This window comes from Gavialis gangeticus, unplaced genomic scaffold (assembly GCF_001723915.1).
Source record: "Gavialis gangeticus isolate Ggan-Ray unplaced genomic scaffold, GavGan_comp1, whole genome shotgun sequence".
NCBI lineage: Eukaryota > Metazoa > Chordata > Crocodylia > Gavialidae > Gavialis > Gavialis gangeticus.
Genome location: NW_017728973.1, coordinates 5,386,032 through 5,411,743, shown reverse-complemented (window position 1 = coordinate 5,411,743; position 25,712 = coordinate 5,386,032). Strand labels below are relative to the sequence as shown.

Sequence of the window (25,712 nt, the reverse complement as noted above, 5' to 3'; positions counted from 1 at the left end):
ATGGGAAGAAAGTCAGATCTGGCTGAAAGGTGCTTCCAGAAAAGGTTTAAGATACACCAGAAGCTGTATTGAAAAGGTTTCTTTTTTAAAAAACCTATTGAGAACAGCTGTCAGGGTCCTGAATGTTCTTTGCAACAAAGGATGGCATCACTGCTATATAATACCATCCAGGTCTTTATTGTGTGCATTACAGTAGTGTCTGGAAGGCTCATTGGTGAGGCCCTGTGAGTGCATGTGTCGAGAGACTGTTCAAGATTATTGCCTTGTTTTTACAGCCAGGAAATTGAGACCCAGAGGGATTTCAAGGCCAGGTTTTCCAATAACTCAGCTTGTTGAGGGTTTAAACCCTTCAAAAATCTAACCCCATTGTTGTGTTCTAAGTAGGAGTTGAGTAGTGCCAAAAAATCTGCCCTCCCACCCCAACACACACATTCCCTGTGACTTACTCAGTGTCCCTGGGTAGCTTGCAGTACAGTCTGTAACAGAACCTAATCTCCAATATTTCTGTTCAGCACCTTCGCTAAAAGGCCAGACTACACTGGACAGAGGTAGAGAACTTCCTAACTACCAGGGAAGTCCACATCTCAGCTCTGTGCCTTGTCGAGAAGTGCCCCCAAACTATGGCTTAGCATGGTGACTGCCTAGGAGTTGGTTTAGGGCACAGCACTGTTTCTCCAGCCCTCACAAGGGTGGGACACACATTCAGATAGACTAGTGGTTCTCAACCTTTTTGGATTCAAGGCAACCCTTGTTAAACTCAAGGCACCCTTGGAAAGTGCCAGCTCTTAGCTTTCACTTGCTTCTTGACTACAGAAAAATAATGAAGCAGCTCTTCTGTTGCAAAGAACTCAGAAAACCCCAGGTGGGTCAGAATGGTTTTGACACTATGGATTCCTATTGGAAATTTTTGGGTTTATCCTATGAATCATGTAAGTGTTTGCACACCTACTGGTGCTAATATTGGCTGGCACTCTTAAAAGGATTGCACAGACCCATTTGAGAATCACTGAGACAGATTCAATGCTGACCCCTCTCTCCAGTTGGAGCCCGTTGCCTCTGTCCTCTCCAAGCTCCTACCACCTTGGCTTCCCACCCATCTCACTGGCTCCTTCTTTCTTACTCCCATCTTAGTTTGCACAGGGACTGATATGAAGGTACTGCATCCCTCCAGCCCAGAAAACCACTATGCCACCCTCAGTCGCCTCTACCAGGACTGCCAGGTGGTGCAAGGCAACCTGGAGATTACCTACTTGGGAGCAGATGCTGACATGTCTTTCCTCAAGGTGAGTGACTCACCACAGAAGCTCTGTGCTTTCCTTTCCTGGTTCCTGCAGTGGATGACAGATAGCATGGGGTAACACTGCAGCAACCTGCATATGGGTCATTGCAAGGGATTGAGCCCAGGTCCATCATGCCTGAAAGCATCCTTTGCCACTGCTGGAGCTAAGGAACAGCTCCCGTGGTAAGATGTTAGAAAAGGGATGGAACAAAAAAACATGCCTGTTTGCCTGAGAGGACCTTATGAGTCTCCTAATAAATGAACCCCAGCCAATGGGAGCTGCTTCAGGAAATCTGCTAGAGGAGCCTTCACCTGTAGTCCTGAATTTCAGTCCCACCACAGCTGAGTCCCAACTGGTGATCCTACCCGCTGTCTATTTGTGTTTCCTGCTGGGAACATCCACCAGGTGTCTAAGGGTCGAAACATCATGTGTTCTTGGGGGCTGGTGAGGCTGCTAGGCTCCCTCTCAGCAATTTCTTTCTGTGACAAAAGGATAAAGCACTTCCAGTGGGATGGATAGTCTCCGTTGGTTTATGTCGGTGAGGTGGGGGGGATACAGAGAAATGGAGGGAGCAGTGTTAAGATTCTGGGATTATCGGTTTTGGAAGAATCTTTCCAAATCCAGCTCAGGAATAACAGGTGGAAGGCTCATCTGTTCTGGGAGAGGATAGATGTCCAGGCAGTCCCCACAATAAGGGAACCAGTCCCCACAGATGTCCAGCCAGTCCTCTTCACCATCCATACATCACCTGGAATTCAGACAATGCCGTGTTCCCATCTTGGCTTTGACCAGGATGGACCTGATAGAGACTGGAGATCTACTGGCCCTCCTAAGGGTCACCTGCACCCAGCAGCAGAGCTGCTTGTGATACTGGTGGTTCCAAAAGTCAAGGCTCTTGCTTTTGGAGCCAGAGGTCATGGGTTCTGTGCCCACTGACAGCTCATCTAGGGGGTCATCACTTTGGCATCTGGTCTGATCCGGGTCCCTGGCCTCATCCTCTATGCCCCTGTAGGACATTACAGAGGTCCAAGGCTACGTGCTGATTGCGCAGAACCAAGTGAGCCACCTGCATCTGGAGAACCTGCGGATCATCCGGGGCACCCAGCTCTATGAAGACAAATACGCACTGGCTGTCCTTTTCAACACCAGTCCCAATGAGACAGCGGGACTGATGGAGCTGGGCATGAGGCATCTGACTGGTAGGGAGGCTGGTTCCGGAGCCCTTTGGGGTGTGAGTGGCAGTGGCCTGGTCTCTTCAGTAAAACACCCAGAATTATGGTGGTTGGAACATCCTGTTTTATCAGACTGGTGGGTGGCCCATCCAGGGCAGTGTCCCCTGTAGCTGGGATCAAAGGTCCTTCAGCTGGATACCCCTTCCATGCCTGGTCAGACCAGTGGTCTACCAAGACCAACATTTCCACCTCTCCATTGCTTTTGATCAGACCAGTGATCTGACAGTCTGCTATTCCCTGCCCCAGTGACCTGAATCTGTGCAATAGCCAGTGTTCTGGCCATACCTGATCTGACTAGTAACTCATCTAGTGCAATATGCCCCATTCATGAGAGCAGTGATCCCTCTCACCTCATATCCCTGCCTCCCTGCTGTGACAGAGCTGAGCTGTGGCTCATTTGCTCTAGTTTTTCCCTCTGTGATAGATCAGAACAATGGTCCATGAAGGTCAGCATCTACCATGCTGTGCCAGGTTACAGCAATAGTCTATGTAGGCAGGTGTTGCAACACCAACCGCCACGTGGACATGTGGCAAGTACCCTTGTTTCCTTACCACCAGATCCAACCACTGTGCTCAACAAATCATGAATCCCTGTCCCTGAGAACAGCCAATGCCAGCTGCTTCTGTGCCCAATGGTGCAATACCCTGGCACTGTGGCTATGTGGTAGCAGATTCCTTCCCAACCATTCCACAGTGGGTGAGTCTCGAGCATGAAAACCAACAGTCCCTGCAGGTCTGATCCTAGGCCAGGCATAGCTGATTCATTTAGCTCTTCCAAAGTCCACTGCCTTTTTGATCTTTACTGATGCATCACATAGATAAGGATTACCGTGCTGGGGGCAGCTCAGTGTCCCTTCTGAGCCAGTGTCTCACAGCCTGGATGGATGGGCAGGCTGAAGAACAGGTTGCAGTCATGCCGAAGACTCTTTCACAGTTAAATCCATCTTTACAGAGATCCTGAAGGGCGGGGTGATCATTCAGGGGAACCCTCAGCTGTGCTTCCAGGAGACCATCCTGTGGAATGACATCTTCCATAAGTCAAACGACTTCCGCCAGAACCAGATAATTGACAGCCAGCGGAACAGGACATGTGAGTGCCCTTCTTGGTTCCCTCCCACCTGGAGGGGTCAGGTTGTCCACTGTGGGTGGGGAAGCCACAGCATGTCCAGAAGGTCCAGCCTGGCCCATCTAGTGCCATCAGAAAAGCAGTGCTGGTACATGGGGATGTGGGTCAGGCTTCGGGTGTGGGAAGGGAGCACAGGCATGTTTTGTGCATGGGACCTGTCCTAGGCAGCAAATTCTTGCAATGTCTTCCACATGCTTCAGGGCAAAGCCTGGGGCAGGACTTGCTGTAAAACATGAAGCCTCAGCATGATCCAGACACCAGCATAGCCTCAGCTTGGCCCATCCCAGGAGACTAGCTCTAACACGCTGTGAACAAGTCCAGGCTGCTGCTGTGGACACTCCAGCTAGGAGCTGAATCCACAGCCAGGGGGATCCAGAGGTTTGGAGGGCTTTAGTGGTTCCTTGAGTGCTGTGGTTATGTGGTGCGCCTTACTCCCTAGAGCCACTATGCCCATTGTCACCTGCAGCCACTCACATCCCACACTTCCTCAGACCTGTCCCAGAAGCCTTTTCACCAGCTTAGATTGTGCTTCAGAGGAACAGCTCCCTGCCCAGAATGTCTGAAGAGGGTGCAGACAGTGCCCCAAGATACTGCCCATTAACAGAGGACTGGAGATGGGGAACAGTGGTGGGCTTACCATCCCAGGGGCCTGTTGGACAGCTTCTGAGTCAAGAAGGCACAGCTGGGTGGGAAGCAGATTTTTCACAAATGAGCCCCCAGACCCCTCCCTTGTGGGGAGTTTGTGCAGGGGCCTGGCAAGACCGAGGAGGTGAGGAGGTCATGCCAAAGGGATTGGGGCATGTTTCCCCCCTCACCCAACCCAAAGCTTTGGGGATGCCCTCACAGCTCCTGGCTTCTCTCTGTGTATGCCCAGGCGCTGACTGCCAGAGCTTCTGCCCTGGAGAGCACTGCTGGGGAGCCAGCACTCAAGACTGCCAGACACGTGAGTACTGGACACAGGGGCTGTGTTGGATTCCCTTTCTCTATGGCACAGCTCAGCCACATCCCAGTCCAGCCAGCCAGCCAGGCCTGCTCAGAGCTGGACAAGCATGTAGGGTGAACTAGTCCCCACAGCAATTAGGGTAAGGACTTACAAGGCTGGACTGGGGGCTGATGGGAAAGGAGAGTCAAAAATTGGAATGGAGGCACTGGGCAGGGAAGGGGTCAGGATGGATCCATGTAAAGGAGGGGGAAGTTGGGACAGAGAACTTGCCCTGCTGGGTCAGGGAGCCCCAAGCTCTGTGGGTACAGTCATTATGCACCTGGCTTCTGTCCTGCAATGACACCTAGCAGGACTTAGCAGGTGCCTCTGAGCTGAGCAGATATTCATGGTGGCCCCTCTCTCTCTGTCACAGTGACCAACACTATTTGCCATGGGTGTCCCAGGTGCAAGGGCAACAAGCCAACAGACTGCTGTCATGAGCAGTGTGCAGCAGGCTGCACCGGGCCCAGGCACTCGGACTGCCTGGTGAGTGCCTGCCCACCTATGGGTCTTCACGGTGGGTTAACATGGAGGGACAGAGAACAGGCAGGGTGGAGGGATAGTAGCTCAGATGGGTTAGAGGGCAGGAGGAATAGGTAGAGGCTGGGGAGATGGATAGTACAGGGGGGAGGGGGATGTGGTCACCCAGTAGGGTAGGGCAGTAGAGCCAGGGGATTCATATGGTGGAGTTAGGGTGAGGAGATGTTAGTACAGGGGATGTTAATCTAGTGGGATTAGAGGGATTGGGGAGTGGGTTTTCACATGGAGAGAGCTAGCAGGGTGGGGGATAGGACATTCATGTACAGGGGCTTAAGGTAACAGTGGGAATGGTTGGTAGGACAGGGCAGGAGGGAAGGCAGGGTGAGCCTGGGTGCAAGAGATGGGGCTGGGAAATTGGTTACCCCAGTGACTGAGGTCATGGATTGGCTCACTCTCCCCCAGGCCTGCTTGAACTTCAATGGGAGTGACACCTGCCAGCTTCATTGTCCCCCACTTGTCATCTACAACTCAGACACCTTTGAATCGGTGAATAACCCAGATGCACGTTACACCTTTGGAGCCAGCTGTGTCAAAAAGTGCCCCTGTAAGTGTCACTCCCCACCCCAGGGAGGTCCCACTGGGGGTGGATGTAGGTGGGCTGAGGGAGGCAGCTGCAAATGCTGGGGCTGTGGCCACACACTCCTGTGTGATGGATACCCATGAATGGGGTGGGGACAGGGGGTCAGTTTGCAAAGCTCCTCTTGCTGGCAGGCTGAAGTCCCAGCTGGGAGGTCACCACAGTCTGAGAGCTTGCTTGGGGCTTCTGCAAATAGGATGCAATCCCCTTTGTGGATTATGAATCCACAGAGCTCTGGGGAACATGCATGCCCTCTGCTTCAGCACTAACCAAACTCCTTATGCTGGGATTAAGCACGTGAAGGGTTAATAGGGAGCTGCATGATGCTTTGCTATGAGGAGCTGCTGTGGGGGCATCATTCCTCTCCCCATCTCCCAGAGACTCCCACACTGAGGATCAGGTACCTGGATCTAAGCGTCTGGGAGATTTGAACCCAGCTCAGAGTTTAGGGGCCTGGATTGAAACCCTGGCTTGGAACTAGCTAGGTTTGTGCAAGATACCAGGCTCATGCATTTATCAACAGTCTTTACCAGAGTCCCAATCATGAATGGCTTCCATCCTTACAACCCCACTATAGCAAGCCGAGGCCTGGAGAGGCAAAGTGGCTGGCCCACAGTTACACACAGAGGGTCTGTGGCAGAGCTGGGACTCCAATCTAAGGGATGCAGTCCTGCACCCCAGACTAGAAGTCCTGATGGATGGTCCCTCTTCCTCTCCTGCAGATAACTACCTTGCAACTGAAGTTGGCTCCTGCACGCTGGTGTGTCCCCAGAACAGCCATGAGGTGACTGTGGACAATGTGCAGAAGTGTGAGAAGTGCAGCAAGCCCTGCCCAGAAGGTAGAGCCAAGAGCCTGGGGCCCCCTCCTCACCTCTACCCAGAGAGAGAGTGGGGAAGGCAGGTCCAGAAAACAAGTTCCCTTTGGGAAGGAGGAGGAAGCATCTGGAGGCACATGAAGTCCCTGGGGAGTTGATATAGAGAGCAGTGGGAGGGGCTGGGAGGTGCCTCCATCCTGACAAGAGGGGTAGGGAGGGCATGGGGAGTGTGAGGGTTAGAGGGGGTCAGAGTTGAGCAGTTCCATCCTGGGGTCTCACCAGTCTGGATGAGGGAGCCATGTTAGTCTCCCTCAGCCACCTGCCCTTTCTGTCTCCTAGCCTGCTATGGGCTGGGTGTGGACTTCCTGAAGGGTGTCCGGGCAGTCAACTCCTCCAACATCCACCACTTCACCGGTTGTACCAAGATCTTTGGGAGCCTGGCCTTCCTGCCTGAGACCTTCGCAGGGTGAGTAGCAGCTTCAGAAGTCTCCATCTCTGCTGTCCAGGCCTTGCAAACTCGGCATGGCTCCAGCCTGGGGAGCTAAGGCCCTACAGAGTATTGGACTCTGGTTGGCAGCAGCAGGGGGGAAGGACTTGTGCTCATGACATGTCAGGGCACCAGGAGCTGGCCAGCTCCAAGGTCTGCTGTCTGGCAAAGGAGCAGATCCCCTGCTCCAAAAGCACATGCCTCAGCTGCCTGAGCCCAAGGGGAATCTCCACTCAGTGCAGGACCCATGACACACAGCTGAGTGACTGTGATTCTGTCCAGTAGGGGGCAAACCACTGCCACTTTATTATGCACATTTTTGTCTTGAGTCGAACCTCCCTGATGATGCAGCCTGGCTGGCCTGAGCTCAGTGTTTAAAGGGATGCAAAGCAGGCATGACCCTGGGCTTCATCACTTCACATCCAAGCATCTGTTCACTCCTCAAAAATTTCCTGCTGGACCTAGCTGAAAGCATGGAGCAAGAGGCCTTGTGGAGGAGAGGGCAGGGTCTCGGATGATTCCCCCATTGCATGATGCTTGGGTCTACCTCTATGGGCTCCCCCCAGAACTCTGCTCCTTCTCTAACAGGGATCCCAGCACCAAGACGGCACCCCTGGATCCAGAGCAGCTGAAGATCTTTGAGAACCTGGAGGAGCTGACAGGTGGGGGATGGAGTCCTTCATATCCTGGCCTCTGTATGCTCACATGCATGTGCACACACCCATACACACTCATACACTTGGTCCCAGTGCCCTGCTTATTTCCACCAAACCAAAAGCCAAAGCTGCATCTTCTGACATGCAGATGCGTTCCATTCTCTTGCAAAGCTGCTGGGATGGGACTGAATGATGGAGCTGCCCAAGGAGCTCATCGCCAGGCTCAAGCCTCTCTTTGAGGCTGAGGCTTTTGCTAAAGATCATGTGATCCCAGGTTAGAAATCCTGGAGCTGCTGCAGTGTGTGCATGCAGGTGGAGTGTCCACTGGGAGCAGCCTGGGGCAGGGTGCCCTTTGTCTGGACTTCACTGTAAGGTTTTGCCAGCATAGCTAAGATCACATGCCCGAGCAACATGGTTCTGCAGATAACTTCCCCCTACCCTGTTTTGGATACAGCTATGCCAGTCAGAGGGCTTTTGCCCCAGAGCAGGGGTTGGCAACATTTTTGGGCAGAGTGCCAAAATCACCCACAACCTTGACTTGTAAGATGTTGGCATGCCAGTGGTGGATGGCAGGGAGCCGTGAAGGGCCCAATCCTTGTTGTAGCAGCGCAGCCCTGGCCTCTTCCCCAAGGTATGAGTGCCAAGCAAAATGCCTTTGTGTGCCATGCTCTGGCATGTGTGATGGTGGTTGCCTACTTCTGCCCCAAAGCTTCTGTGGACTGGGGAGATGGAAACCAGAAAAAAACTCTTCTCTTGCAATATATAGCATCTCCTCTAAGGGGCTGTATACAGCTGTAGTGGCAGCCTCCCCCTATCTTAGCCAGGCATTGAGTCATGTGGGTGATGGAAGTTGGTGGTAAGCCAGTGGGTAGAATAGATCCATTGCTGGCTTGTTGTAGCCTGTTGTTCAGATGGATCAGGACATGACCCTGTGTATGTTTCACAGGCTTCCTATACATCGAGTCCTGGCCAGAGACCCTGCCAGACCTGAGTGTCTTCCAGAACCTCCGGGTCATCCGTGGACGGGTGCTCCACAAGTGAGTTGGCTCTTGTGGTGGGGAGAGACATGCCCTCCGCTGGGTCCATGTCCCCTGGGAATACCTGAGCCATACAGCCTGGTGAAGGAATAAAGGGAGAGGCCCAGAGGTCTTGCTCACTCAAGGAACAGCAGAACAGATCAGCTGTTCCTCTCTGGGGGCACCTCCTGAGCAATGGGCATGGGGCCCTTTGCCTCTAAACTTCTGCTTGGTTGGAAGTCACCCACATATGGAATGAGTTTGCTCAATCTCAGCCTAGAGCCCCACCCCTGCCTCTAACCACCAGCACAGTTTGTGGCATGGAAGAGCCAGGTGGGATGATGAATCCATTCAGGATCTGCCCCCACTCCTTATGTGGGGTCAGCTGGGCCCCCGCTTGCTGAAACCCTCCAGTAACGCTGTCCTGCTCACCATATGCTGTGGCCATCTCCCTGCAGTGGTGCCTACTCCCTGATGCTGCAGAACCTCTCCATCGTCTCACTGGGCCTGCGCTCCCTGCAGGAGATCAGCGGTGGGATGGTGCTGGTTCACCAGAACCCCAACCTCTGCTTCCTCCAGAAGGTGCCTTGGAAAGCCATCTTCAGGAACCCGCGCCAGGACCTTTTCCAGACCCACAACAAGCCCACAGATCAGTGTGGTAAGAAGGCAGGGGGATACAGGATGGTTGGTCCTCTGCTTCCTCTGGAACCCAGCTCCAATGCCCAATTCAGCTGGGCTTTGAGTGGCCCTGGCAAGCTAGACTGGCATCAGTGGCTGGGGCATTGGAGGGTGGGCTTAGCAAGGAGCAGTACACAGTGCCAATTTCATCCCCAAGCTCACCCTCAGGGCCTCTTAGCACCCCGATGCCAACTGTCTTGTCAGCTGCCTCTCTGCCCCCAGGTGCCAGTGGGTGCTGCCCTCACTGACATATCCCTCCAGCCCCAGGGCCTGTGGGCGCTCTTTGCATTGACTGATGTCTCCACCTATTCCATCAAGTGCTCCCTATTGACTAGCACGTGTACCCAGTGGGTGCTACCTGGTGCATGTCCCACACTCCTCATTGATGCCACCATCTGTGATCTCAGCTGTCTCTCCCTGGTAACCACTGATCCTTCATCCTCCTCTTCTGTCATGGGCATTTTCTGCTGCTCTTCTGTGTCTGGGGGAGTCCCTTATCCTGCCCACCACCAAAATGCCAGGGAGGGTTTGGGCATTTCTGTAAGGGGCCATGTGGACTGAGGATCAGGTAGATGGGACTCTAACCATTGCCTCCTCCTTCAGAGAAAGAGGGGTTGGTGTGCTACTACCTCTGTGCCCAGGGGCTCTGCTGGGGCCCGGGGCCAACGCAGTGCATCAGCTGTGAGCGGTTTCTGCGTGGGCAGGAGTGTGTGGAGTCCTGCAACATCCTGGATGGGTAAGCAGGGGCTCTGCTGGTGCAGGGGAGCTGCTCCTTGGCTGCATGCAATGGGCACCACATCCAATCCTTAACCCTGGCACCAGCCAGGCAGCCCTCTCTGCTGCCCCATCAGCCCTTCCGGGGCTGCCCTAGCTCGTCTGTGCATGTCTGCAGGGGGCCATGTGGACTGAGTACTTGCAGGGGTTGACCCCCCCAGGCCAACCACTGATTCTCCACTAAGGAAGGCATTTGCCCTTTGGGATGGGGCTGGGAGGGAGACGGGTGCAGAGGTTGCTTCCTGACTCCCTTTGCGTGGGGGGAGTGGGGAGCAGTCTGGCAGCCTATGGGTTCAGACCAGTAGGGTCTGGGGGTTGTTTGGAGAGAGAGAGATACTCAACCTGCTTTGGAGGCACTTGCCTCTGCTCTGGCTTGAGGAAGGAGGCCCTTCAGCATGGTTCACACCCTCTTTGGGAGTGTGGATGGGGTCCAGATTGTGCAAAGTCCAGAATTCCCACTAGGTCCCTTAAAGACTTGGGCAGCAGCCATGGAGTCTGCTGACCCCATCCCAGTCACACCTGCTCACTGCAAAAGATCAACAGGACAGATCTGGGGTGGGGGGTGGGGGGAAGAGACAGTGAATGGGGTAGAGTCCAGAGGCAGGTCTGGTGGTCCCTGGGGAGAGCCTCCATATGGGGCCCCCATTCCCGGTCCAGACTCAAGGGATTGGAGGTGGTTGTATCAGCCTGGGGCAGAGGGATATCCCTGCTCCCCTGTGTGGCTCCTGTGTGAGAAGCACTGCCATGTTTGCAGGGAGCTGGCACTTACTCCCATTGCCAGTAGGGAGATGGGCCTGAGCTGAGACAGTCCAGTGGGTTTGTACAGAGGCTGGGTCAGAGTCTGGTTCCTCCTCCTGACAGGGCTGTCCGGGAACATGCCAACGGGACCCGTTGCCTACCCTGTCACCCTGAGTGTCTACCCCAGAATGGCACAGAAACTTGCCATGGATCGGTGAGGATTGGTGTGCAAGGGTGGGGGGGAAGGGAAGGGGGGAGGGGATTGGGTGGTACACCCCCTTGAATAGAAAGGGTGGGGGCAGCCACCATTTCTAATCCATTTTGGCCAGTGTTATTGACCAAGTCTTTGGGTTGTTCCTGGGTTTCTGAACTTCCCCCTGCACCCTGTCTGTGTCCTCTGTACTCACCACACATCCTTCGCCTCAGGAGGCAAACGAGTGTGTGGCCTGCGCCCATTACAAAGATGACCAGTACTGCGTGGATAAGTGCCCAAGTGGGGTGAAAGCTGATTCCTTTGTGCCTATCTGGAAATACCCAGACAAAGATGGCATCTGCCAGCTGTGCCAAACCAACTGCACCCACTTGTGAGTACAAACAGCTAGCTGGAGCCAGGCTTTGCCTCCTGAGCACAAGGGCAGAGGGGTTTGGCTGCATAGGAGAGAGCAAAACTGGGCTGAGTGACTGGGAGTGGGCAGAGGTGAGGAAAGGACTGGAGGTACCCCAGCAGATGGCATAAGGCAGGAGGCCCTGTCACCTGGCACTGGGGATTTCCCCTGGCCCATCCATTTCCCATCAGTTAACCAGTCTTCTTCTCTGTATCTTCCCCCAGGTGCACAATCCGGGACGAGGATGGTTGCCCTGTGGATCAGAAGCCAAGGTATTGTGCACCCCCACCATGCCCACCTCCCTGCTCCTGCCAAGTGCCCCCACATGTCACTTACAGGGTTTTGCCCTCTCTTGGGGAATCTGGATCCCTCTGCCCAGCTGTACTACCACCCTCTGGAAAGGGAACCCCAGAGGAAAAATCCCTGTTGGGGAAAGAGGCAGGCCTACAGAACTCCCAGGACCATGGGATCTGGGATGGTCCTGGGCAGATCATCCTTCCCTATGGGCCTCCCTGGGAGCTGTGTCCTGGGTATACCCTCCCTTCACCCCAACCCATCCCTGTCCTCTGTAGGGAGTCAAATCAGTCTCCTTCATAGACTGGTCCCCAGTGTAATTCAGCAGCCACCCCATCCTCTCCCAGCCAGGTGACATCCATCATTGCCAGCGTGGTTGGTGCCCTCCTGGCTTTGGTGCTTGTCCTCCTCACCATAGTGTGCATCAAGAGAAAGAGGCAGCAGGAGAGGAAGCACACGATGCGGCGCCTCCTGCAGGAGACCGAGGTATGGCAGAGGTCCCTAGCCTCATACCCCTAGTTCCCAGCGCTTGGGCTGCTCCCGATTCTCCATTTCCTACAGCAAGGGTGCTCAACCCCCAGGCCACAAGCCAAATCCAGCCCACAGAGCCACAGCATCTGGTTCACAGGGCTCCCCACAGGTCGAGAAATGTAGTGGCAGGGAAGCAGTGGCAATTAATACTGCCACTCCCTGGGGCTCAATTAATACTGTCACTCCCTGGGGCTCAATACAGCAGCTCCCCTGCTGCCAAATTCCTAAGCCTTGCACAGCCAGATTGGGCCCTGCCATGCCCACCCCATGTGCCTGACTGGGCCCACCAGCCAGATCCAGCCCATGGATGGAGCATGCACTGCCCATCCAACCTGCAGAGCAAAAAGGTTGACCACCACTGTCCTACAGAAATACAAGACAGGCCTCAGCAGGAGCTGACAGGTCCTGTGGTCCCTGGCTTGTGTCCTCACTAATGCTGGTTCCCTCCTTACTGGCAGCTGGTGGAACCACTGACCCCCAGCGGGGCTCTTCCCAACCAGGCCCAGATGCGGATCCTCAAGGAGACTGAGCTCAAAAAAGTGAAAGTTTTGGGCTCTGGAGCCTTTGGCACTGTCTACAAGGTGAGACTGGGTAGGGGGCATCAGGAACCTTCCAGAGCATGCCTGATGCTTCCCCCCCTGCAAGAGTAAAGCATAAGGTGTTCAGGCTGGGAGTGTAGGGGCTGCAAGACTCATGGGCAGGGTAGAGGGGTGAGACCATGGTTGTCTCAGTGGGCTGTGGGGAGCAGGGCTGAGAGCTGGGTAGATGCAGTGGGGAGCATCATGGCTGGGGGTTGTTAAGCCTCCTTACTCAGACACTCAAGCAGCACCTACAGGCTCCTGGGGAGATGGGGCGATTATCCCTACCCTGAGGTCCTTTATTTGATCCTCACCGAGCAAGGCTCATGCTTGAACAGGCAGCTGTGATAGTGCGTCCCCATTTCACCAGTGCCGGTGCTCAGCCCCTTGGCCATGACCTTTGGCTTCACCTAGCCCCAATTTTTGTGCTGACTTCATGGGGCCTATGGGAGCTCTCTGTGGATTGCTGTGGCAATGTGCCCATGGCTTCCTCCTCCCTCCTCAGGGCATCTGGATCCCAGATGGCGAGAGCATCAAGATCCCTGTGGCCATCAAGGTCTTGAGAGAGAACACATCGCCCAAGGCCAACAAGGAGATCCTAGATGTGAGTGCACATGATGTACATACACTGCACATGTGTTCCACTGCATGGCATATGCACAATGGCCTTGTGTGGGGACAGACTAACAAAACCAGCCACGCAGCTTCATTGCAAGCTACTAGATCATAGACCCTCACACAGGTCCCCTCTGGTCTGAGGGCTCAAACCACTAAGCCCCAATCAACATGCCATAGCAATGAGTATAAGCTGCCCTTGCCCCGCAGAGCTACCCAAAGTGGCTCTGGCCCACCTGCTCCATTCTCATCCTGGGCACCTCAGCAGGTGGGTGTGATGAGTAGGGACAGCCTGTCTGGTTGTTACCCAGTTTGAATTATTGGGAAAGGGAAGAAGGGTGCCCTTATGCCATGTCCTTTGTTTGATCTCCACCCTGCAAGATTTCCTGATCACAGAGGGACCCCTGCAAGGTAGGGCCTTGAATCTCTATGCGGCCCCAGGGGAATCAAGGGGTTGGGTCTGGTCTGGGAGTCTGTCTATTCTCCATGACTGGGTGGAGCCTCCTGCTGGGTGTTTTTGTTTCAAACTCCCTTCCTCTCCGCCCTAGGAGGCCTATGTGATGGCAGGTGTAGGCAGCCCCTATGTCTCCCGCCTGTTGGGCATCTGCCTCACCTCCACAGTGCAGCTGGTCACCCAGCTCATGCCTTATGGCTGCCTCCTGGACTATGTGCGTGAGAATAAAGACCGCATTGGCTCCCAAGACCTGCTCAACTGGTGTGTGCAGATAGCAAAGGTAGGAGGATCCCTGGCAAGGTGGGAGGGATGGCTTATTGGCCTCATCACCAGTTAATGCTTTTTGGGTGACTGAGGAGTACAGGTTCAAATCCTAGCTGAGCCCACTAGGCCATTTCCCACTCAATGAGTTTACCCTGGTTAGGTCTCATCTCCTCTGCTCAGGCATTAAAGATCATATGGCCACACTCATAAGCATGAGGCAGGCAGGGAAGGGGTTTTACAGCACTTGCTGCCTCAAACTTGCACTGCATTCTGGTCATTCCCCATCCCAGAGGTGGCTGCATTTTTCCAGCATGTACCCCAATGCTTGCATCCTCCAGGATGAAGGGTGTTATCCAGACCCAGGAAATAAATTGATGTCAAAATGCAGCCACTACCTCCCATGTCTGCAGTGCTAGAGAGGATACTATGTCATCCAATTCATGAGTATGCTGACATCAAGTAGCTCCCTGGCACAAAAGGGCATCATTCCACATTCCCAAATGGCCTGCTGGGAATCAAGGGACTGTTACCTAGTGGGTAGAGCAGGAGGGTACAGGAGGACTCCTGGGTTCTGCTCCCAGCTCTGCTACTGACTTGCTGGGTGACTTTAGGTGACTCATTAGCCCTTTCTATGCCTCACTTCGAAGAGGTCTGTCCTCCAGAAGGGGTGGTTAGGTCTGATGTCTGCAGCATGCTTTGAGACTTCCCCCAGAGGGCACTGCACTGCTAAGGTGGGTGAGGCAGTCAGATAGATGGATTCCCTGAGAACTCCAGCCCCAGGGTTGAGGGTTACGGATGTCTGTGTCATTCTCCCCTCCGAACACCAGGGCATGAGCTACCTGGAGGATGTGCGGCTGGTGCACCGTGACCTGGCTGCTCGCAATGTCCTGGTGAAAAGCCCCAATCACGTGAAAATCACAGACTTTGGCCTGGCCCGGCTGCTGGACATCGATGAGACAGAGTACCATGCGGATGGGGGCAAGGTGAGGCATGTGGGACCCAATTCTGAGAAGCCAGCAATGAGCCTGGCCATAATCCACCATTAGCGGAGCTCCTCCCGGGAGCAGTGTCTCATTACAAGTACATGGTGGCTGTGAGCTGTGGCTGGCACATGGGCAGGAAGCCATGGGAGTCCCTTGACCCCCCAAGTGCCAGGCTGAGAGCAGTGAGGCTGGGGCACATACCACAGAGGGACACTTGCTGGGCAGGGAGGGCAAGGTGGCACTGGGTTGGCTTCTCCTCATGCTGTCCTGGCAGAACACCCCTTTGCCCCAGATCAGCTCCATCCTTTGCTTCCTTCACAGCCCAGTCACTGCTATGACACTAATGATACCTCAAAGCAGGGCACTAACCTAGAAGTATCAAACTCATCTGGCCCCAAAGCCCCACACACCAGTGCCATGTGCAGCACACACTGGCCCTGGCCCCTTGCAAGGCAGGTGGCACCTACATCAAACCAACCCTGCACACTGGATCTGTCACATAACCCTGTGGGGCCAATCTGTGTGTCCCATTTAGGGCTGGCACCAGTGTGTGCTGTATGTGGCACATGAGATCAGCCCAAGACCCACAGGCAGCACAGCAGGCCAGATGATAGGGCTCCATGAGCTGGATCAGGCCATGGGCTGGATCTTTGACACTGCTGCCCATTGCCCCCCTCCTCCCCCCTACTACTGCACATATGTGCCCTCTCACCAGAAAGGGGCAACTCAAATGATGAGTGCCATTTCAATCTATCTAGGCTTCCTCCTCCTCATGTGCATGGATTTGGCATTTATTGTTGGCTTTATTGTCTTTAATAGCCCATGTCTTTATTGGGCTAATGCCTGTGACCTGGTTGCCAGTTGGTCTCTCTGCTGCGCCATTCTGATTGGTGTATGAGCAGAGATGTGTCCTGCAGCAAGAGGAGCATGTGATGAACATAAGCCCTAATTGGGCTTATAGCTACTAGGCCTTTTTACTCAAGGAAGTGAACCACTCTCAAATGGTCTTTGGTTCACTGAGCACTGCCTGTATGTACTAGCCAGGCCAATATGCCATAGTACAGGTTTTGTGGCCTTATCTTGTTTTTATGGTACTAGTGTATGGGGTAGGCCTGGGGTCCATTTCTGCTGGTGTGAGACTGCAGGTGTATCTAGGAGTACTTGCTGCCATCTGAGCCAGTGGTGAAAGGTAGGTGGCAGGACCCAGTAAGCTGCAGAACGAGAAAGACTGGTCAAATATTGAGATATGAGACTAAGAAAAGAAATAGCAAAGCTCAAAATATTTCAGTTTCTAAATATAGCTGCACTGCCTTACGGGAGCTATAATTTGGATTCCTCTTCTTCTCATTGTGCTTTGTGTGCTGGGCTCCCCAGCTGGACTTCAAATCCCTTGATGCATTGCTTCCCCTCAGCCAGAGGGGAGACTGTGATGCATCAAGCATGAGGTAGTCTGACCAGAGAACTCAGTTAGTATTTATTTGCTGTTACCTGCAAACTCCTCCACCCACGGATGCCAAAGCTCCCAAATACATACAAAGCAAAGCTGAACTTACACCACCCATGTTGCTCTCTCTTTCCTGTATTCAGGTCCCCATCAAGTGGATGGCTCTGGAGTCCATCCTACGCCGGAAGTTCACACACCAGAGTGATGTCTGGAGCTATGGTATGTTACATCCCCAGCTGTAGGGTCTCTGGTGGTGAAAATCCTGCTGCTCCTGGCCCTGACGTGTCTGACTTTCCAGGCGTGACGGTTTGGGAGCTGATGACCTTTGGTGCCAAGCCATATGATGGAATCCCTGCTCGTGAGATCCCCGACCTCCTGGAGAAGGGGGAGAGGCTGCCACAGCCTCCCATCTGCACCATCGATGTCTATATGATCATGGTGAAATGTATGGACCTTTCAGTTTCTTATTTGCGGGCTGTATGACTAGGTGGCTTGTTTGGTCTCCAGACTTGTACATGTGACTCTGAAGAAGTCTTCACCAAAGGGCTAGGAGACTAGTGTCAGGATGTGGAGAATGGATGACGTTTTTCTTCCTGCTGAGAGCTGGGTGGTCTCTTTCCTGGGTAAAGACCCTGGAATTGGGTTATCTGTGCTGGTAGAACAGAGATGGCAAAGGAGAGAATCCACTGGGAGAGTGAGATGTGCTTCTTTCTGGGCTCTGTTTGCTGCTTTGTCTAGTCCCATGACAGAGTGAGACAGGAACCACCCAAAATCCTTTAAGCCAGCTTTAAGTGTGCAGGATATGTGGACCACAGAAAGGTGGAGTCCCATGTCCTGAGCATGAAGGAGGTCACTGCATACAGCACTTAGTCCTAGCACAAATTCCTGCTGTAGCATCTCCCATATGATGTTTGGCTGGCAGGCTCACTGGTGCCTTGCTCTCTCTACAGGCTGGATGATTGACTCTGAGTGTCGCCCCAAGTTCCGGGAGCTGGTCTCAGAGTTCTCTCGCATGGCACGAGACCCGCCACGCTTTGTGGTCATCCAGGTATATAGAACAGGCCTGTGTTACTGGACAGTTTTTGGCAGGGTGGGCTCAGGGGTAGAGACTTGTGAGACTTCTCTTTATATCTGCCTTGCTACTGCTTGGGTCTAAAAATCTGTCAGTTGTGGTGTATACAACTGGGATAAACTCTACTCAACATGTACACGACCTGGCTTTATTCACCTCATTCTAATCCTCAGCAGGTCCACAGACTCCCTGATCTCCACCAAATCTAACATCATAAATACAAGGGATAGAACAGCCCTCAGGACAGCTAGTCCAAGGCTGGAATATCTCTGTCTAAACCATCCCAGACAATTGTTTGTCTAACCTGCATTTTAACATTTCTAATGGTAGCCTCCGTCACATTTCTAGGTTGTGTGTTCCAGTACATAACCACCTTCAAAATTGGAAAACTCTTCCTAATCTCCAATCCATATCTCTATTGCAATTTCAGCCCATTACTTCTCATCCTGTCCTCAGTGGGCAGAGTGGACACTTGATCACTATCCTCTTGACAACAACCCTTTTTTTTAATTCAAAACTTCTTATCAAATGCTCCCTTACCTTTCTTTTCTCCAGATGAAACAATTCCAATTCTTTCAGTCTTTCCTTCTATGCCATATTTTCTAGATCTATGGTCATTTTAGATGTTCTTTTCTGGACACTTCTTAGTTTATTCATGTTTTTCTCAAAGTGCAGCACACCAGGCTGGGCACTGGCAAAGATGATACATGGTCTAGTGCAGGAACAAGTCAGGACTCCAGGGCTCCATTGCCTCTCATTCACTGAGCTGCTTTGATCAAGTCAGTTCTCTTTGCAGCTCAGTCTTTCCTCCTGAGGCCAGCAGGTTACACATCTGTCAAGTGATTTGGGTTAAAAGGTGCCAGAGGCCAAGAATGAATACAGCCTTTAATGAAGGAGTGTCCTTTCTAGACAGTTAGGCACCTAGGTGCAGTCTTTATACCAACTACCTGGGGCAGAATGTATCTCCAGAACATATTGCTGGCAGAGGGCATTAGCAGCCAAGGTGCTAGCTGCTTGGCAGTCTACCCACCCACTCTCTCATCCTAGAGCTATGCTGGCTCAGGGGTCCTTGGGGCTTTTTATTCTGATGGCTCAATAGATTGAGGAGAAATGTCAATGAACAACCCTCTCCCATCCTCTCCTGCAGAACGAAGACAAGATGGGACTGGCTAGTCCCATAGCCAGCACCTTCTACCGCACCCTCCTGGAAGAGGAGGACATGCAGGATTTGGTGGACGCTGAGGAGTACCTGGTGCCTCACCAGGGCTTCTTCAATGGGGAGACCTCAACCAACTACCGCAGCAGGATCTCTTCCACCAGGGTATGTGCAGGTGTTCTCTCATGTGGGTGAGGCCTTGAATTATCTTTGCCACCACTTTCCAGGCCAAGCCAGATGCTGAATGTGAGCCAAATCACCTTGGGTTGTATGCAAAAAAAAGTATGTGCAGGGTGACATCAGGTCAGGCCTAGGCTAGAAGAAACTCCCAGAGCTGCAGGGTGTCGTGTGGGTGACTCAGTCACTGGCATGCCTCTAGACTGGCATTGGCCCAGGTGACCTGGCATGACAGGTGCTCAGGTGATAGAGCCCCAGGCCTTCACCTAAGATGCACAATGAACCCCTCTCCCTGCGTTTCCCTAGCAGAGTTTGCAGTTAACTTGACTGCTGCTTTGTGCTGGAGGCTGAGCTCTCAGCTAGCTCAGGAGTATCCCCACAAATGTCCTAGCATTGACACCTCCTGCCCCATTGCACCAGCACCTCCTCTGCCTTGGCGTTTGGACTGCGTGCTGCCTGATTACTTACTCCATGGTCTGTTCCTTCCTCTAACCCCTCTTTTCCTTCCCCTACCACAACCTAGAGCACCGCAGAGACCCAGGTGGACGCAGAGGAGACTGAGGAACCATGTCCATACCCCTACCCAGGCCAGGCTCTCCCTGAGCAGTCAGAAGGGCCTGCTCCTGATTCGATGGATGGGGACTATGCCTCAAACAAAGCCCTGCAGAGCCTGCCTGCACGAGAGATGAGCACCCTCCAGCGGTACAGTGAGGATCCCACCGGCATTTCAAGTGATGAAAACAAGGGGTTGGAAGCCGACAGCTACGTTACGCCGACTTCCCACAGTGTGGCTCCAGGTACCGTGGCTGGGTGGAAGGGCTCTCCTTGAAGCAGGGGGAAAAGGAGCCACATTCCAGAGCAGTTTCCAGTGGTGAACAAATGCGCAGAGATGGAGCTGGGAGACATGCTCTTCCTAGCTCTGCCATCAATTTGCTGGGTGACCCTATTGAGTCCCCCATTGCCCAGAAAACAGAGATCATTAGTCCTTTTGTCTCCTGAGGCCTAATTCATTAGTATCAGAAAATCATTTCTCATCTAGGTTATGTGTTTGGCCTGTATCTGAGACCTTCCTTTTCTCTCCTCCTCAGTCCTCTTTTCTATGAGTGCAAAGCTATCTTCACTCTTACAGAGGGAAACTGAGGCCCAGAGAGGCTAAGAGACTTGAGCTTGTGTAAAATGACAGAGAACAGCTCTGAGGAAAGCATCCATGATGTGGGGTGGTTTTGATTTAGAAAGGCTGTGCTCACTGGGTGTAGCCACCCAACACTATCTGAGGTGCTGGCATGTCTTGGTCTGGGCACTCTGATATCAGTCCCCATGTGATGCTTGCAACACTGTATGCCATGCTGCATAGACAGTACAGGCATCTTCTGAGACCTGGCTGCTTTTAGTTAGCCTGCTTTGGTCCCAGTTCCCATGCTGAAGCCTAGGTGATAACAAGCTGTTCTGCTGGTTCTTTTCTTTTTTTGATGATGAAATAAGGTAAAACAAGGTCATAAAAGAAAAATAGAAGAGGGATCACGAGCTTAAGAGAACTGGCAGGGAGACAGTCAGTGACCTGGAAAGGAAGATTTTATTCTCTGATTAAGGAATTACCTAATTTTGCCAGCACAGCTGTCAGATAAGAGCAGTGCTGAGGCAGTTATACCAGTATAGCCTGTTTTACTCAGGGGCTGGTTTTACTATTACCACTATGGAGTACAGTTTAGTCAGCAGGCTTGTGCCCACATAATGATGCGTCTATAGTAATGCCACTGCAATGCACACATATGTACTTTGGGTGGCTCAGATACTATCACAGGGCAGGCTGGTGAACTGAGCTATCCACTCAGCTTCTCAGACAGGTTCTGTAGTACATGTTGAGCTCTGTGCTGCAACACTAGTGCTGCTAGCAGTCCCAAAGCTAGCTTGGGCATGCCTAAAGTAGTCACAGTGACTGCAAAGACATAATCTAGGGGTGTTTTGTTGCTATAGTGAAGCACCCCCCCACTGTAGGCATGAGCTAAGACAGGCTGTACCTGCCTTGGCCCAAGGAGCTGTATGAGGAGTTGGTAGAGTATCCATGACTAACTGGTGTCTACCTCCATTTCTAGAATATGTGAACCAGATGGAGAAATGCCTCTCACCTACCAAACACCCAAGGTCCCAGGTATCCACACTGGAGAAGCCAAAGGGCCATTTGGGAAAGAATGGGCTGATCAAGGAACCAAAGAACCCCTTCCAGGGCAGCTTTGCCAACGCAGTGGAGAACCCAGAGTACCTAGCCCCCCACAGCCTCCCCTTGGCCCCTGCATTCACACAGGCCTTTGACAACCCTTACTACTGGAACCAGGACCCTTCCAAAGCCAACCTTACTGAGCTGAGCTCCGCAATGAACAGCTTTGCCCCAACACCAACGGCTGAGAACCCTGAGTACCTTGGCCTCACCGAGCCCATCACACGGCCCAAGGACACATTGGCTTAATGGCCACAGCTGGTTAATAGTCAGCAGAAAAAGCTCTTGTAGCCAACGTATCATTGTATGAACAGTTCCGGCTGATCTATACACAGGACTCCAGCGATGAATGCACCCATGAAGAACAGCACCATGGCCCCTTAACTAATCACCCAAAAGTACCTCTTAAGTCTCCTTAAAATGAGATGTGGCTGGAGATGAACTGGAAGGACCTGAAAGGGCTGTTGATTCATCTCTAACACAACAAGCACCTGGCGGCAGGCTCAGTGCTACTTGCAACAAGTCTGCTTTCACTTTTTTATGCAACCAGAGTCCTTTTGGCAGATACCTTAACGTTTTGGACAAGGTGGGGCCATATCCCCATCCCCCCTTCTCCATGCAGGAATGCGCCAGACTGCTTCATTTTCATGGGCAACTTAGCTTGGAAATACCCACAGCCAAGACAACAGTGGGGTTTGAAACACAAGGGTCTCAATCAGAGCAATCCTGATTGGACAAAATGCAATGTGGAACCCTATAGGAACAGCAACCCACTTGCCTCTTCTCAAGAGGAAAGGAAAGGGAGGGAAAACGTCCTTTAACTCACCTTGGGCACCAATAAGGTCGATGGTTACTCTTGCGGTCTGAACAGTAGTTCATGTTTTGTTTTGGTTTTACACACCTATGGAAAAAGCTTTAAGGGACTTGGTATAGAAAGAATGGGTGAGGGCAAGCTGAAACAAGGAGCACCTCTTCCCTGCCCCTCAACACCTCAGAACCCCAGCCTACAGAACTAGGGTCAAGCGTGCCCTGTGTACTCTAGCTTGGAGCATTTTCTCTCTCTCATCAAACCATCAAGAACAGCTAAGGAGGTGTTCGCAGTCTAAACCACTACTCCTACAGGTTCCTACCAGGGACAGCACTGCTCAGCTATCAAATTCAGCACCCATTCTGGAGAACAGGGTGGAAGTCAGAGGTAGCCATGCTCTCTTGTTGTGGGGAAAACCTTATCAATGACCCATGCAGCTGGGAAGCCTTCTTCCGTGAAAACTTTATAAAATGGGGGAGGAGTTGGGCATGGGTGTTGGTTTGCTCTGATTCTCGCATTGAGAGTGCAACATTAAACTTGTCGCACTTGCCTTGACTTTCCATTAAGCCAATGGACTAAAAGCCAGGAAGGCCTCTAGCTTTTCCTGCAGTGGCACTGTTTCCACATGAATGTGATGGTTTCCTTCACTACTGTACCTGCAGTATTTATTTTTTTAAATCATCTGTCCCCAATTTCCCCTCCAGATTTTTCATGAGGACTACAGATCACATAAATGCAAAATTAATCCATCTGCTCCCCGAAACTGGTCTGTCTCCTGACCCAACAAAAACCCTTTCCCATTAGAAAGCCATTCTGTCTGCATATGACAACCACTCAGATCTTCCACACGGTTGCCACTAAATTCAGACCTTTGCTAACTTGCATGTCTGGGTAAGATTTTCTCCTACAGAAGGTCAGGTGGAACTTGGGTTAAAACAGAGTTGTCTAACCTGCAGCCCAAGAGGGGTTAATTTACCATCCGCAGGCTCCCACTTCCAAACTCCAGCGGAGTCTGCTGGCTCCCCAATCTTCTGCCTGCTCAGAAATTGGACTGCCTTCTGTTAACATATCCCCTATGTCTGTTTTGAACAAATGTTAGTATTGTACATTTTAGGTGACTGCTGGATTATTTTAAATCAATTGTATCAAAACTATTTGTATATTTGAGAATTGTACATTGTTTTTCTACTCTATTTGTCTACGTGTTTTTTCCCCCTTTTTTCCTATGAGTAGATGTTTCTATTGTTTGCTTTCTGCTTTTAGCATCAGTTGAAGAGAGAAGTATCAAGCATTTGGTGTCCGCAGCAGATAATAATCGTTAGTACTGTGAAAGACCCTTCTTACAGAGAGCAGAGGAACATACTTACCCCTCATGGCTGTAAGTCTAGCTTGAGTCATTGGTAACATGGATGGATAATTGTATATTCTTCTGGGAAAGCCATACTTTAACTGACACTGAAACGGAATAATTAAACCCAGTATACCTACCAGTTGGAGGAGGGAGGGGGCCTCCACTCCTTGTCTTGTTCACAGATGGGCAGTGGCTCCCAGGAGAGGTCAACTTCACTTGCAGTCCCTAAAAAAAAAAAAGACACCCGCCTTTCCTACTACTAGCTGAGAAGGTGAGTGACCCATAGCATTCATCAATCCAGAATGTGTTAATGAAAGGCTTGGTAAGAAGCAACAAGCTTCTCATTCTAACCTGATCTCTTGAGGGTAAACAGTATCTCTACCCGCTCTGGCGTGCCAGGGAAAATGGTCACCAGCATTCAAAAGCAGGACATCCAGACTTGCTGTCCTTTTCCTGAAGATGGAGCATACACCAAAAGGGAGACTAGTGATTTTTTTCTATCCATTAAAGCAGAACCAGTGAGAAACACTTGCCCAACATTGCTGAAGCAGAAATCAACCTCCCCCCGGGGTTTCTCTCTGTAGGGCTATGCACAAGCCAACCTATGGAGGTATTTTCAAGTTTGTTAATGTCATTCCTCTTAAGAGGAAACAGCACGTTGTGACATTAACAACCACTTGGCATTTCACGTCAGCTTACGTCTTCTGCATATCCCAGCAACCAAGAAGGACCTCATTAGCTTTGAGTGCAGCCTTTTAAAAATGAGACACCGAACACTTGAAACTGTTCGCCTACCTGTAATTAATTTACTATAACAAGTCTGGGAGCCCAGCTGGAGCTAAAATACACTCAGAGAAGCTAACCTTTGCCACGTGCATGCAGTATCAAAAAGAAGAAATGAAAATACTTGGCATCTCACAATTAACCCTTCTACCCTCAAAGCCATTTGCTTTTGGCTGTTTTCCTTCCCGAGAGGCTAACTCAATATAAAATCCTAGTTTCTCTGGTTTACCTTGCCAAGCTATATTGACATAAAACCTGCCTATGGCTCAACTCCACTAGGCTTTTACAATGGATTAGCTATGGAGAGGCAACACATTTTTTCCAGTGAACATACTTATTTTAAAATAGAGAGAACCTGAGGCAAGAGGCTATGTGACTTTCCCTAACTGCAGTTTCCCAGATGAAAATGCATTAAGTGCTAATTATTCATCTCTCACACAAAAGCAGGCACCAAAGCAAACCTGACTGCATGCATTTATCTCACTAATGGACCCTTCATATACAAATTTGTTGCAACCTTAAAAGTTCCCAAGGACCAACTTGGCCTAGAGCAATGGTTCTCAGCCTTTTCAGACTTGGTCTCCCTCGATAGATTTGAGACACCCCTTGAAAATACTGGCTCTTTCACTAGATTTTTGACTCCAGAAAAATACCAGAGCAGTTTTTCTGTTGCAAGGAACTCAAAAAGAGCACACTTGATGAGAACATTTTTAACACCAAGCACTCCTATTTAAAAACACTTGCGTTTAGCTTGTGAATCATGTCTGCACGTCTAATGGTGGTTGAGGATCACTGCACTAGAGCAGTGGTGGTAAACCTTTTTGCCCTGGTGGGCCAGATGAGTGGTGCCCAGTCCATCCATGGACTGGTTGCTGTTAGTGGGCCCAATCCAGTGCGTGAAGCAGGCACCGTGTGGCCTGATCTGGCAGCGTGGAAAGTATTGGGATACAGAGCCTAGCTCCAACACAGCTACAGGACAGGGGCATGGCACAGTTCCAGCTCAGCTGCGCAGGGGACAGAGACGTGGCTCAGTCCCAACCCAACCCTGTGGGACTTGAGAATTTGGCAGAATGGGAGGGTGGCAGTATTAATTGTTAGGGGTGCATCGACAGAGATTTTTGGGGCCAGTACTAATGGCTGATTTTTAAGGAGGCAGTGTGGCCAACATACAGCGTGCAGACAACATACAACAAGCCGGGTCGTGGAAGCAGCCCCAGCCTCTGCACACAGGTAAGTATATGGGGTGCGGGGGTTGGAGGTCCAGGAGACTGTCTGGAGGGCTGGGGTATGTGTGTGTGTGTATACGCACCTGCTGGCACAGGGTGGTGGCCAGGCACAGGGCTGTGGTGGGGCAGGGGAGGGGGGAGGAAATTGCTTGGCCCTTCAGCGGGGGAAGGGAACGGAGGCAGGGACAGTCTTCTGCCATGGGGAGCTCAGTGTCTGAGCTGGTGGCATGGGCCCAGTGCCTTGCAGTTGCTGCT

General features: G+C 51.9%; 1 protein-coding gene across 1 annotated transcript; it reads left to right on the top strand.

Annotated features, from left to right (window-relative positions):
• Positions 1-1,102: 1,102 nt before the first annotated feature.
• On the top strand, positions 1,103-23,290 carry ERBB2 (erb-b2 receptor tyrosine kinase 2). The gene is made up of 26 exons (XM_019507230.1): positions 1,103-1,283; positions 2,293-2,479; positions 3,465-3,602; positions 4,513-4,581; positions 4,994-5,106; positions 5,563-5,704; positions 6,460-6,576; positions 6,892-7,018; positions 7,628-7,701; positions 8,642-8,732; positions 9,170-9,369; positions 9,993-10,125; positions 11,025-11,115; positions 11,328-11,485; positions 11,731-11,778; positions 12,148-12,286; positions 12,790-12,912; positions 13,415-13,513; positions 14,073-14,258; positions 15,070-15,225; positions 16,813-16,888; positions 16,968-17,114; positions 17,620-17,717; positions 18,889-19,062; positions 19,598-19,871; positions 21,168-23,290. The coding sequence occupies exons 1-26, from the start codon at positions 1,149-1,151 to the stop codon at positions 21,536-21,538; spliced, it is 3,666 nt and encodes a 1,221-aa protein (XP_019362775.1). The 5' UTR covers positions 1,103-1,148; the 3' UTR covers positions 21,539-23,290.
• Positions 23,291-25,712: the final 2,422 nt, after the last annotated feature.